The sequence below is a fragment of the Drosophila busckii genome, chromosome 3R (assembly GCF_011750605.1).
Source record: "Drosophila busckii strain San Diego stock center, stock number 13000-0081.31 chromosome 3R, ASM1175060v1, whole genome shotgun sequence".
NCBI classification, from domain to species: domain Eukaryota; kingdom Metazoa; phylum Arthropoda; class Insecta; order Diptera; family Drosophilidae; genus Drosophila; species Drosophila busckii.
In genome coordinates, this window is record NC_046607.1 from 22,657,672 (window position 1) to 22,670,217 (window position 12,546).

Genomic DNA, 12,546 nt, shown 5'->3' on the forward strand with positions numbered 1-12,546 from the left:
TATTAAATATATATATATATGTATAAAACATGGTATGAATAAATTTCATGTTAAAAAACAAATTGCGTTGACTTCTTTCTTTTTTGAGGCAAACAAAATATAATTGGGAATTTGATGGTAATTTATTTAACATTACGTGTGGCAATCTTTGGCGTGTTGCGTGTTGATTTGACTTTGCTGCCCGATGAGGTCAGTTCATAGGGTACGGGTGGTGAGCCATCCGGATAGTGCACGGCGGAAATGCGACTGGCAACGGAGAACAGCTGGGAGTCAGTGCTGTTAAGCGAACCAGTGCGCTCGGGACCGGTAATGAAGGAGCCCATGGGCGTGGAGGTCTTTTGTCTATCGTTGGTGGCATTGGTGCCATGGCCAGCACCAGGCGTATGGTTTGAGCTGGAGGGTGACAGTGAATCGATGACTGAGCGCAAAAAGTGGCTCTTAAGCGAATCATTTGGGCTGTCCAAGCTGCTATCGTTGCTCTGATCGCTGTGTCCACGCTGCTTGAGCAGCTCCTTAGTAAGAAATTCACGCAAGTTAAGCGAACGTCCTAGCTGGCTGGCATCCTGAGCTGCATCTGTAGGCTGTGCTCCGCCAGCGCGACGTTTGTGTGAGCCAGCAGAGTCGCTGCTGCTGTCCGGCATGGGCCAGTGCTCAATGCCGCTCTCCTCGGGCGCTCTGGTAGCAGCTGTAGCTGCGCTCTCGCGGCGCGTGCTGCTGGCCACGTCCAGCTCGTAATCCTCCAGCACATGCGGCCCACGTCGGAAGCTGCTCTTGAGTATGCCCCGCTCACGCAGCTCTGCCTCCACATTCAGTGAATCGCTAGAGTCATGCTCCAGACTAGCCGTATCGATGAGTTCGCGCTGCTCGGGCGGCTCCTGCGCCAGCAGCTGCTGCATATACTCGCGTCGACTGGGAAACTCACGCACACTGATGTTCGGCAGCTGGAAATGCGGCTGTGCGCTTTCATTCTGGTCCTGCTGCTGCTGCTCCTGCAGTTGTATATGCGTTGTTGTTGTTGTCATTGTGGTCATGTCATGTAGATAGGCATTAATGCTTGGGAATTCACGATAATCCATGGTGCGTCCACGATTCTTGATGGCATTGATAAGGTAATGGAACTCATGCTGCAGCCGCATGCTCTGATCTGCATTCAGACGCGACAGATCCAGCTGCAGCTCCTGCGCATATTGCTCAAAGCTGGGAAAAGGCGCCACAGCCTGGGGCGCTGCCACTGCTGCAGCCATAGCTTGCAGCGCCTGCGACTGCGCTGGAGTTTCCACTTCCGTAATGGTGGACAGCTCATGTGCCAGCTCCTCTGCTGCCAGCTGTGGACTGTAGCGTCGGATGGTGGCAGGCGGCGCTTTGGTGCGTCGCTGTGTGCTGGAAGGCAGCGATAGCGGCTGCAGCTCTGGCTCGGGCAGCTCCTGACCCAAAGCAGTCAGCGGTCTGGAATCAGCAATGCCGCTGTCGTGACTAAAGCCAGTGGGCTTGTGCTTCTGCAGCGGCAAAGCCTCCGAAGGCGAGGAGTTGTGACTACGTGCAGGCGAAGCTTGCAGTGCAGCAGGCGGCAGCTCCAAATACTCTGTGGAGTGACGCTCACCCTCGCTGGCCGAGGTGAGAGTTACCTCCACCAGACGCTGCTTCTCCTCGCGCACTTTGCTTATCAATTCTGTTAGCTCCGCTATGCGATGTGTGCAGTTTTCGGTGAGCTGCGCATAGCGCTCCAAGCGACCTGATGATTGCTCGCTGGATTCATTGGCATCATCATTGGCAGTTGGTTGCTGCTGCTCCTGCTGCTGCTGCTGCGGCTTGGCTTTACTTGCACGTGAGGCATTCGATCTGGCGCTGCTTTTTGGCTGCTGCTGCTGTTGGCTTGGTTGCAGTGAAATAAACTTTGTAGTGCTTTGCTTACTTACGCTGACAGTTGTGGATGCACCGGCTCTGCCAGCAGAGCGACTTGTAGTAGGCTGCTCTGCTGCCGCCGCAGCAGCCACTGGACGTTGCTGCTGCTTGGACTTCATGGTCAAACGCTTTTGCCATATTTGATCAAAGCTGCGTATGCTGGCCTCTTGATCCTGCTGCAGCTGCTGCTGCTGCGAGCGCAGCGTTTGCTCCAGCTCATTGATAAAGCTATGATTATCTTGTATGAAAGCCTGCACGCGCTCCACGCGTCCTGCATCCGCAAGTGTTTCTTGGAGTACAACGCTAGTGCTACGATTAGTGGGCTGATTTATAATAGAGTCGGGTGGCGTGGCCACATCGGAGCTGCTGACGCCCAGCTGATCTATGGAGTTGCGTGACATGGCCAACAGGCGCTGCACATAATGTGCTATCATAGGATGCAGTTGCTCCTGCTGCTGCACAGGCGCTGCTGTAGCAGCATTTGGCACATTTCTGTAGCTTACCGCTGGCAGCTCGCGATAGCTTGTGGAATTGGAGTCTATGGAGTTTTGACGTCCCTTGGCTGGCGCTGCTGCTGTTTTGCTCGGCTCTGCAGCAACAGCAGCAGGCTTGGACTTGAGCGTCTCGGTGGACTTTTGTCTGGACACATATTGCTTAACAGTTCCATCGCTGCGCACTTTGATAATCACCTCCACAGGCTTTTTGTCATCTGCCTGCTTCTTTTGTTTGCCATCCACCTTTTGTTGTTGCTTATAAAGCTGCCGCACGCGCTGCTCCAGCAGCGCCTCCTTTTGCTGCAGCTCCGACTCGCGTATGTCCAGATTGCGATCCACATCGATGCACTGACGTTCAGCGCGTATGCTCTCGATAAGACGCTGCGCATTGTTGCCATCAATGTCACCCACTTTGAGCTCCGTCAGCAGCTGCGCTCTTATGGCCTCAATGCGCTGCAGCAGACACTTGAGCTTCAGCGACTTGCTGGAATTGTTTTGCACGCCTTTGAGCTCGCTGCGCAGCTGCTGACTCTGATTATCCACATAGTCCAGCAGCATGGAGCAGCAGCTGGGCGTGCTGTTGCCCTCAGCGTCTTTGCATGGCGGCGCCTCGCCTATGTTGATGGCATTGGTTTGAGTGCGTGCGCTTAGCTTTTTAGGCGACTGCTTGCTTGGCACTTCGGGGCAAGTAACTATGGCGGGACGCAGCAGCAGCTGCTCCACAGCTTCATTCATTTTTTGTTCACGTCGCGTGGCCAAATCCGCAAAGCGATGACTGGGCACAAAGTTGGCCTAAAAAACAAAATGTTAATCAATGTTACTTTTAATAAATGTTAGGCTTACATCGCTGGGCAACAGCTGCGGCTGCTGCTGGGTCATGGCATCCAGCTTCTCGGTCAACTCTGCGCAATCGCGACGCACTTGCTCACGCTGCAGCGCCTTCTGTCCACGCTCATCGGTGAGTTTTCTACAAAATACATATATAAAAACTCTATTTTATTTCAATATAAATGTAGCTTACTTCAGTTTGTTAATTTCCTTCTCGCGCAGCTCTCTTAGCTGTGATTCAATGCGCGCATGATCCATAGCATTCATTTGCGTCTCTGCATGATAATTCAGCTGCACGGAGTTTGCAGGCGCCTCATAACTCTTCTTGTATTTGTTATTATGATCATAGAATTGCACATGGGAGGCAGCAGCTGAAGTAGCAGCGCCAGTTCCATTGCCAGCTTGACGCATCACATAGGTGCCAGTGGAGCCACTGGACTGCACATTTAAAGTAGAGCTGCTAGCTCTAGCGCTATTGCTAGTAGTGGTGGTGGTGCTGGTAGTTCCAGCGGCAGGCGCAGCCGCAGCAGGCGGCGGTGGTGGTGCTGCAAAGGCTGGCGGATATCCCGGCATTGGTGGCATGCCATAAGGCGGCATCACAAAAGGCCCATAAGGTGCGTACATAGGCATGGGCGGCATGGGCGGCATGGCCTGTTGCATGTAGCCAGGCATCAAGGCCATAGGCGGCTGTTGAAAGGGAGCTGGCGGCTGTTGAAATGGAGCTGGCGGCAAGCGTGCTGCTTGTATTAGCGGCTGTGGAATTGCAGGTGCCGCTGATTGCACTTTGGCTGTTGATTGCACTTTAGCTGCAGATTGCACTTTGGCAGCAGATTGCACTTTGGCTGGCGCTGGATTGCGCTTGAGCCCAGCATCTATTACTTTGGACGCTGTCTTTTTAGCATTGGCTTGTTTTGCAAGCGGCGCTGAACGTTGACTGCTTGCCTTGGATTGCTTTGGTGAGCCATTTGGCGATGTGGGCTTCACGGATGTTTGTGTTGCTGCTGTAGTTTTCCTAGGCGAACGCGATGTGGATCTGTTGGGGCTGCGCCTGGGCGAACGCTGTGGCGACTGCGATTGCTGCCTGCGTGGAGGTGATTGCGATTGCTCTCTGCGACGCACCAAGTCTGAGATTTGCGTAAAGCGTGGACGCGTTGGAGTTGCAGCTGCTTTGGGACTGCTTGGTTTATTGGCGCGCACTACGCGACTAAATTTGCGATTGGTTTGCATATAGCGATCATTGATTTCAATTCCATCGCGAGCGCTGGCTTCCAGCGAGTCCTCGCTGCCTATGTCCACATCGAGTATAACGGGTGGCGTCTTTTGCAGCTTGTTATCAACTGTACCCGCTGCAAGCGCCTCCTCCTCCTCTTCCTCCTCGCTGCTGCTGATGCTCAGTGACATCATATCAAGCGCCTCATCGCTGTCCTCATCGCAAGCACAAGCTCCTTTTTTCGCTTTACACGTATGACGCTTGCGTTTGCAGTTGCCCCCGCCCCTGCGATTCTCCTTGCCCTCATCCACAGGCGTTTGTGTGCCTGCAGTTACGCGCCCTTCGCAATTTAGATCCCTGCCACCTACCTGACGCAGCAAACTCGCTTTTGTATGCATCAGTGAATTCTTATTGGCAACTTCACGGCACTTTTTTATTTTCTGAGCGCGTTGCTGTTGCTGCTGCTTAGTGTGCTGCGTTTCGATTTGGGCGGCGCGATGGGCGTCACCTACTTGAAATATGGCCGTGCGGTAGTCTTGGTGTTTTTTGGCCACAACATGCTCATGCCATGTATTCAATTCAAGCTGCTTTATGTTCTCTAGTTTTTGTATTTGTCGCGCCTTCTCAGCTGCAACGCTTTGACGTATGTGCTTAGCCAATTCGTTGGATTTCTCACGCACCTAAACGCACACACACACACACACACATGCAGTTAAGTGGTTTGTTAAACGTCAAAATGAAAACTCTAATTGCGTCTTACCTGTTTCAAACGAGTTATGCGACGTTCGTTTTCAAGATCTTTCCGAGTGCGCTCGTTTTCACTTAGGATGCGCCCACAGCGCTTAGAGGTTCCATTTCTAGAGGGCTGCTCCGTCATGTTAGCTTACAACGTAATACTTTACAAGCAACATTTAATGAACACTATTTCGAAGCTGGTTAAAACCAAACGTATAGAAAAATTCCTTAGCAAGCAAACATACACGCAGACGCAATACACTTATACAGCTTAAAAATTGACTTAGTCGCTCATAATCAACAATATGTTAATTGTAGTGCCTATTGCAGCTTTATCTTGGCCTAATTTTTTCAAACTTCACTCCTTGCTAAGATTTTCCGTGCTTCTGCTTATTTTTTTCTTCTTTCTACTTTTTAAAAATTAGACGCTGTGCCTAGATTGAATCGAAATGGTATAATCGTTATCGCCTAGTGTGACCGTAGCACGAGCGCTTACAACACTAATTTCATCAGAAAAATACCAAAACATACTTATGCTATCAATACTGTAATAAGTATCGTAAATCAGCTGTGTTGCTTTGTTTTGATTATAAAATAAGTAAAAATATTTAGTTTGTATCTCTAACATGGCTTACATATTGCGTCAGCTGGCTAAGCCCTCGTTTAGCAGGTACTTACAAACAAATGCAAAGCAAGTGAATACTATCAAAAATACATGGCATTGCAGAAGTGTCTTGGGCTCAGTGCGTCTAGCCAGCAAAGATGCAGCGCCGGCTGCTGCTGCTGTTACCAACGCAGAAATGAAGCTAAACGTAAGCGACAGCTGCTTGAAACGTTTGCATGAAATTTGTAAAGATGGTTCGTTCCTACGTGTAACCGTCGAGGGCGGAGGTTGCTCTGGATTTCAATACAAATTCGATCTGGACAGCAAACTTAACCCAGATGATTTGACATTTGGTGATGAGCAAGGCAAGGTGGTGATCGATACAATGTCACTGGAATATTGCACGGGGTCAACTGTGGACTATCATAGCGAACTAATACGAGCAGGTTTTCGTATGGTTGCTAATCCGCTGGCAGAGCAGGGCTGCTCCTGTGGTTCGTCGTTCTCAATAAAATTGTAATAAGATGTTGCGTTAATAGTTGATTGTTAAACTTTAAACTTTAGTGAAGTATTTAATAAATACATGTATAAACTTATATGCACAGTTACATATATACACGGCATAAAGCTTGGACTAAAAATGGTTATATTTCATTCGCAGACTGCTCTTTGCAGCGGATAATCCAAACGACAGTTGCGGACAAACATTTATATAATAATGTTGTTGCCGATTACTTTATACAATAATATACAATAAAAAGAAGCGAGGCGTACATATATTCATTTGCTGGCAGCCAATTGATCGCTTAAGTTAATCACTTGTTCCGTGAGAACGCTAATCTGTTCCTCATAGTTAAAGCGTGTTGTGGTCTGGGAAGAATGATAAGATTAGGCGCCATACACCTATAGTTTATCTTTATGCTTACCAGTTCTTCCTCGAGCATTTGTAGTGCACAGCCCAGGCTGGACTGCTGTTCGTCCTTATCTTTCAGTTCCTGCGAGGCATTCTCCAGGCAAATTTGCAAATGTTCCACCTCTTGCTCAAAAGAACGCGTTCGTGACTCAGCTTCCGCTTTAAGCCGCAACAAATCCTCATACTTTTTGCTGAAAAGGCTGTAGATTAGCTGCTCTTTGCTTGGCGGCTCTGCTGCCTCTTGCATGGAGTCGCGTGCGCGCAGATTGCTTTTGCTGTCCGGGCAGCAGGGTTTGACAGTGACGCCGGCAGCAGCAGTGCTGCAACTGCACGCACTGCTGGCATTGCTGAGATCCGTATTATTGCTATTCGAATTTGAGTTGAGGTTCATGCTAAGCTTTGACACCTCGTACTGCGCACGCCAGTGAGCCACCTCCTTCTCCAGCAATGCAATGCGCTCGTCAGCTGAGAGCGACGCAGCGGCATTTGTAAGTAGCTGGTGTTGTGACGGTTGCATATGATGCAGTGGCGTGCTGTCGCTGCCGGTGGCGCTCAGAGCATCCTCACTGCCCAACTGAAAGCGATCAATCAAAAGTTAAGCCATATCCAAACACTAGTTCTCTGTAGACTCACCATGCTAGCTGCATCGACCACTTTTGTCTCCAATTCACAATTTCTGTGCTGCAACGTTTCCAACTCCTTGCGCAAACGTTTTTCGAGTTCATTCTGATCACTAGTGCGTTTCTCTAGCTTCTGCTCCAGCGCCGCTATGCGTTCCGTGTGCAGGTCCAAGTCGCGTTGCTTGTCATCGATCTATAGATAGTACATAAATATATATGATCATATATCTTTCTTTGTTTTTTTAGGCTTACCAATGATGTCAGTTGGGCATTTTCCATAATTTTCTTTTGTAACTCTTCAAAAATAAGCGCTTCCTGTGCTGCATTTGTGCTCGGTGCCTCTGGCTCCTGCCTGCTGCCACCCAACAGCCCACGTCTGCTTGGCTCCTTCTTGCGCGCCTGTTCGTACACCGTCAGCTCTTGCTGCAACTGTGAAACCCGTGACTCTAGCTGCTTATTTCGAAAGCCCAGCGAATCGACTTCTTGCTCTGTGCGCCTCAGCGCGGTTGCACTCTGTTGTAATTGCTCTCGCAGATTCCCTTCCTTGGCCTGTTCATCTATCACCGCTTTCTTCAGCACTTGAGCTTGAGCCCGCAGCTAGTTGTGAGTGTGTGTGTAAGTAGCATTTGTGCGGATGTGGATTAAATTAGATTAACGCTTTTCGGGGCGTAAACTGTTGCTTGGCCATGGGTCGACAAACTCACCTTTGAATATTCGCTTGCCAGTTTCTGATACTTGGCTTCCGGCACTGTTCCATCCATGCTGGCCATTTTCTCCGCCATTTAGGCAGGTGCATCGACGGCGTACACACACACCAAGCCTAGACTTAATTGTTTAAAGTTTAAACAATTTTTTTTGTTTTAATCAGAGCGGATGACAGTGCGTTGTGAGTAATAGTTAGAAAGAGATAGTGCAAGCTTGTCTTGTGTACAAAAGAGAATGTAAAATCTGTTCGATAGCGATAGCTAAGTGCATAAGAAAACTGTTCGATAAATATCTAACATATTAGCAGTCGATAATTGCAAAAACATTTAAATTCAAACTATCTCAATCAGCTTTACACAACGTTTACTGTTTTAAGTTTATTTACTAATTATTTTACAATAGTTATAAATAACACACAAAGCCAATTATTTAACGAACAAAACTAACTTAGGAATATATTGTCAAACGGTACCTTTTCAAATATTTTATTGGAGAGCTCGCGGAAGACGAGACCAAAGCTCTTGGCATAGCCTACCTTAAGCTCGTTGAACACTGTCTCCCAGTTCTCATTGAGGAAACGATTCATGCCTTCCGACAAGGTCTTGTCATTGAAAAGGTTTTCGAAACGCAGATAAACACGCTTAGGCTCCATGGCAACGCGATATTCCTTCAGACGCATATACTTGACACCATCCTTCTCGAAGGGTTCGCCAATTAAACGATGCTCAATTTTGGTATTAACCAAAGTAATGTTGGACTTGCCATGGCCAGTAATGGGCAGCAACAAAATGCGACCAGACATTTCGTACTCGCCAATCATTTCAATGCGATCGGTTTTGCTATCACAGATAATCAGATGCTTATCCAAGTCAGTTCTGCAAGAGGAATGTGTGCTTTGAATTTAAATTAGGGAGAAGAATGCGTTAATTACCTATAACGTTGTATTTTGCTGGTGGAGATCATATCGTGCACCTTGACGTTTTTCAAGGCTTGACGAAGTGTGATGGGCGCATTGCCGGCATCTATAACGAGTTTCTTCACGGACAGCGGCTCTAATGGTGGAATACCGAATTCTTTGTTGCCTGTTGACAGATAAATAAGTTTAGCTAAAGCATCAAATTAGAATATATATTGATGTACTGACCAGTTTTGAGCAACTGTATGGCTTGATTTACTGCATCCACCAGACATTTGTCAAAGTTCGCATCGCGTTTGCACTTGAGGAAGTTGTCGGCTGCAAAAATGTACAAAAACCTTAAAATAATTTGCTCATGGCATTGAAAATGAATGCGGAAGTCTGACAATGTTTGTAATTGTGTCAGTTATAAAGCACAACAAATTAACAAGCACCCCAAGTACTCGAAACAGAGTTCGTTGGCCACAGAAAAAGACAAAAAATTAAATAAACTGGTTCGCAGCTTATGAATATTTGTGTATATGCTTATGCATCATTGGAACTCAATGTCAGCATGCCAGATTATTTATCTACGAAACAATGCCAGTCATGACCTACGGCAATTTTTCCATAACAAAATGTATCCATAAGATACGTAAATATATCTTATGCATTATATGTGTCGGCAGCAAGCGGAAGTGATCCACTGACTGACTGACTTGTGGAAACTCGGCAAACCTGTTGAGATTATATAAGAAAGCGGCTTGCAGCTCATAACTACTCTGACAGCTTACACTGCCAGTGCAGAGTACATGCATTACGCATACGCACTGTGCGCTGCGTAAATATTTTAATTACGCTTTGTCACCCTGGCTGTCCATTAGAGAATATTACACAGTGCGCGACCTTCAAGGCTCAACGCCCCAAAAACACAAATAAGCTAATCAGTCATAAACAATATTAATCACGTTTTGGCCATAAACGCAAGCTTGGTGGCCAAAAGCCAAGTTAACGAAAAAAAAACCAAAACTCTACTTACGCAAATCTTGTGCGGACGTTACATTTTGCGCTGTCGCCTTCTGCGCAATCACTGCGATTAGCAGCAGCAATAAAATCGCCGACTGTTTTAACATGTTGAAGCAAAAATTTATTGCAAATTCCAGTTGTGTAAACTTCAACTTCAATACACCGACGACGACGACGCACACACAGACAGAAAACACGCGAAAAGAGCGAGCGCCAGCGATGGAGAGACTCAGCTTTGAGTGATTGCTGGTTCTTTGCACGTGCCTCGGCGACTTATCACAACGTTATGTTCGCGGGATGCTTCAAGCGCACGCATTTTATAGCGAGCTTCGGCTCAAGAAAGCTTCAAACCAAGTCCATATGCTGCTGCTGCTGCTGCGGCTGCTGCTAAGCTTTGGCCCATAAAACAAGCCAAAAGCCAAAGCGTACATCTATGAATGCAGTGCACTTTTGCTTTCCGGCTGAACGCTTTTTGGCCAACCCAGAAGCGATAACCAATAGCAGTATCTATATATGAAGTTGCAGTTACTATTATTACTACAGGTGTCACCCGTTGGCCTGGCAAAGTCAACAACCCTGTAATGCCCTTACGTATGCCGTTGTGGTTCATTGAACCTTGCAATGCAGTCATAACAGCTAATTGGCATATTATTAAATAAGCCGGCAACGTTTAAGGCAGGCTTACATATGGGTTAGTGGATGAAAAGTAAACAAGCCACTTTTGTTGTTGTATAATAAATATAAATAATCAATGGAGTTGCTTAAGAGGGCGCAAAGTCAAGCATTTGACTATCCCAATTTACATTCATTTTTTATTATCTACATTTATTTCTCAGCAATTATAACGATTTCAACAGCATTAACTACGCCGCTACATACTAATTTCTTAATCAAGCGATTGCATATCGTAAAAACATAAATTATTATGCACCACAACAGAATCCCGTCATGAATTGCCACACACCTTCTCAAATGGCAGCCAGCAGTGAGTAAACACACATACCAATTAGTTCTAAGCGCTAACGCAATGCAATTGGCAGTTAAAAGTTTTAAATTCATGTTTGTTGCCTAAGTCATTCGTTTGGGCAACAAATTCTCGCTGCCAAAAGCAGCAGCGACCGTCGCAGCAGCAGCAGCTAAGCTGGAGGACCTCGGCGTGTGTCTATGGTAACTGTTGCAATTGTTTTTCAAATATAAACAAATAAAGCGTGCACGCCGGCTAGACCAGGTAACGGTATACGACGAGCATGGGAACACTGTCCGCTGCAAACGCCTATGATGTGTTTAGGTGTGAGTCGAAACCGGTTGGCACCGCCGCCGCTCGACAGTCGTCGCTTAACATTCTACGAGCACGCAAACGCTTTTTGTTTCTTTTTTTTGGTTTTTTTGGTGGTCTTTAAGCGAAACCAAATCATTTCCACACAATCAGTTGCCTAAGTAAGGAGAATGCAGCGTTGCTATTGCGGCCACAGCGCTGGCGCTGGCGCTGGCATCTTGAAATCAAGCAGACCCATGGAGGCGACGTCACGGCCACGTAGTGAACTTCAATCAGTGACATCATCGTCCAGGCTAAGCATGCAGCCTACGCAGTTTGTCAAGCGGCCGCATCTGAAGAGCAACAAGGAACTGGGCTTGGGCATGGGTCTGGGTCACTCCAGCAGCGCACTAAATCGCAATTTCAGTCGTCGCAGCTCTGTGGCCACCACTGTAAGTCATTGCTCCAGCTGCTGCAGCTCCTGTGCGCCACAGCAGCGACGCGAAAGTCGTGTCAAGGTGCTAAGCTGGGGCGGCGTAGGTGTTGGCAGTCACGCGAGCAACAATAACAGCCATTGCGACCACACAGACAATCGGCGTCTCTATGAGCAACGCGCCTGCGCAGCAGCTCAAGGTCAGGTTCAGGTTCAAGGCAGCAGCAGCAGTAACAGCAGCCACACAGCCACGCCCAGCACAGGCAATAAAACTGAGCTGCAGCGTCTGCTTGGACTGCAGCAATTCCGTTTGAGCAACAGCAGCGACTGCTTCAGCAAGCAGCATCAGGATGAGCTGCGTCTGCAGCGCGCCTATGATAAGCTCAGCTCCAGCGCAACACAGCTCAAGTGGCAGAAGCAGCAGGCAAATGAGCTGCAGCAACATACAAAGGGCACCATGCCCTATGCGCTGCGCCAAAAGCTGCTGCAGTTGCGCCTGCAGGAGGAGCAGGCAAGCGGCAAGGACTTTGTACCTCTGATTGCGCCCTTGGAACGCAGCTGCGCGCTTAGATTTAATTAACTAATAAATGTTTACTATATTTTTAGTAAAAACGACTGCGTTTCATTTAAATTTTATTGCTAGTATGTATTTCATTTTTCATTTTAATAAAACAGTGCTATTTTGTTACAAGTGCCTTCATGTACTTTTCCATTTCATTTATTTAATTTTTTTTTGTTGATTTTTTATTTATTGCTCTTCTAAGCTTTGAATGCATTTTATATTTTTACTAAATTTTTTTTGTGTCTTTTCGAATTGTTCAAAAATTAATTACAAGTGTTGCCTTGTTTTTTGTTTTAATATATATATGTTTTATAGCCGATTTTACACAATATTTGATATCAAGTTTAATATATATGTATGTGTG

The 12,546-nt window shown here is 47.1% G+C and overlaps 5 protein-coding genes across 7 annotated transcripts; 2 read left to right on the forward strand and 3 right to left on the reverse strand.

Annotated features, from left to right (window-relative positions):
• Window positions 1-69: 69 nt before the first annotated feature.
• LOC108603794 lies at window positions 70-5,716 on the reverse strand. Of its 3 annotated transcripts, none has more exons than XM_017992892.2 (5): window positions 5,195-5,716; window positions 3,418-5,114; window positions 3,240-3,363; window positions 1,917-3,188; window positions 70-1,862 (listed from the first exon to the last, which is right to left on the reverse strand). In XM_017992892.2, the coding sequence occupies exons 1-5, from the start codon at window positions 5,309-5,311 to the stop codon at window positions 123-125; spliced, it is 4,950 nt and encodes a 1,649-aa protein (XP_017848381.2). In that variant the 5' UTR covers window positions 5,312-5,716; the 3' UTR covers window positions 70-122. The 3 variants fall into 3 exon arrangements, with proteins under 3 accessions (XP_017848381.2, XP_017848380.2, XP_017848379.2); XM_017992891.2 differs by having other exon boundaries at window positions 70-1,865; XM_017992890.2 differs by having other exon boundaries at window positions 70-3,188.
• A 19-nt stretch (window positions 5,717-5,735) lies between these two features.
• LOC108603797 (iron-sulfur cluster assembly 2 homolog, mitochondrial) lies at window positions 5,736-6,318 on the forward strand. Its single transcript, XM_017992894.2, has 2 exons — window positions 5,736-5,839; window positions 5,897-6,318. The coding sequence occupies exons 1-2, from the start codon at window positions 5,796-5,798 to the stop codon at window positions 6,291-6,293; spliced, it is 441 nt and encodes a 146-aa protein (XP_017848383.2). The 5' UTR covers window positions 5,736-5,795; the 3' UTR covers window positions 6,294-6,318.
• Window positions 6,319-6,532: 214 nt separating this feature from the next.
• On the reverse strand, window positions 6,533-8,180 carry LOC108603796 (protein phosphatase 1 regulatory subunit 21). Its single transcript, XM_017992893.2, has 5 exons — window positions 8,011-8,180; window positions 7,559-7,903; window positions 7,320-7,499; window positions 6,700-7,260; window positions 6,533-6,643 (listed from the first exon to the last, which is right to left on the reverse strand). The coding sequence occupies exons 1-5, from the start codon at window positions 8,086-8,088 to the stop codon at window positions 6,554-6,556; spliced, it is 1,254 nt and encodes a 417-aa protein (XP_017848382.1). The 5' UTR covers window positions 8,089-8,180; the 3' UTR covers window positions 6,533-6,553.
• A 197-nt stretch (window positions 8,181-8,377) lies between these two features.
• On the reverse strand, window positions 8,378-10,201 carry LOC108602128 (protein takeout). The gene is made up of 4 exons (XM_017990155.2): window positions 9,946-10,201; window positions 9,156-9,245; window positions 8,943-9,093; window positions 8,378-8,886 (listed from the first exon to the last, which is right to left on the reverse strand). The coding sequence occupies exons 1-4, from the start codon at window positions 10,037-10,039 to the stop codon at window positions 8,454-8,456; spliced, it is 768 nt and encodes a 255-aa protein (XP_017845644.2). The 5' UTR covers window positions 10,040-10,201; the 3' UTR covers window positions 8,378-8,453.
• Window positions 10,202-11,378: 1,177 nt separating this feature from the next.
• On the forward strand, window positions 11,379-12,200 carry LOC108601531. The gene has a single exon (XM_017989431.1). The coding sequence runs from the start codon at window positions 11,379-11,381 to the stop codon at window positions 12,198-12,200; it is 822 nt and encodes a 273-aa protein (XP_017844920.1).
• Window positions 12,201-12,546: the final 346 nt, after the last annotated feature.

Coding starts and splice junctions, on each gene's coding strand:
- LOC108603794 (XM_017992890.2), bottom strand. CDS start 5,311: ATGACGGAGCAGCCCTCTAGAAATGGAACCTCTAAGCGCTGTGGGCGC. Junction 5,115..5,194: donor GCATAACTCGTTTGAAACAG/GTAAGACGCAAT, acceptor GTGTGCGTTTAG/GTGCGTGAGAAATCCAACGA. Junction 3,364..3,417: donor AAGGAAATTAACAAACTGAA/GTAAGCTACATT, acceptor TGTATTTTGTAG/AAAACTCACCGATGAGCGTG.
- LOC108603797 (XM_017992894.2), top strand. CDS start 5,796: ATGGCTTACATATTGCGTCAGCTGGCTAAGCCCTCGTTTAGCAG. Junction 5,840..5,896: donor GCTAAGCCCTCGTTTAGCAG/GTACTTACAAAC, acceptor ATGGCATTGCAG/AAGTGTCTTGGGCTCAGTGC.
- LOC108603796 (XM_017992893.2), bottom strand. CDS start 8,088: ATGGCGGAGAAAATGGCCAGCATGGATGGAACAGTGCCGGAAGCCAAG. Junction 7,500..7,558: donor ATGCCCAACTGACATCATTG/GTAAGCCTAAAA, acceptor TACTATCTATAG/ATCGATGACAAGCAACGCGA. Junction 7,261..7,319: donor TGGTCGATGCAGCTAGCATG/GTGAGTCTACAG, acceptor GATCGCTTTCAG/TTGGGCAGTGAGGATGCTCT.
- LOC108602128 (XM_017990155.2), bottom strand. CDS start 10,039: ATGTTAAAACAGTCGGCGATTTTATTGCTGCTGCTAATCGCAGTGATT. Junction 9,246..9,945: donor AACGTCCGCACAAGATTTGC/GTAAGTAGAGTT, acceptor ACATTTTTGCAG/CCGACAACTTCCTCAAGTGC. Junction 8,887..8,942: donor AGCAAAATACAACGTTATAG/GTAATTAACGCA, acceptor TTCCTCTTGCAG/AACTGACTTGGATAAGCATC.
- LOC108601531 (XM_017989431.1), top strand. CDS start 11,379: ATGCAGCGTTGCTATTGCGGCCACAGCGCTGGCGCTGGCGCTGGCATC.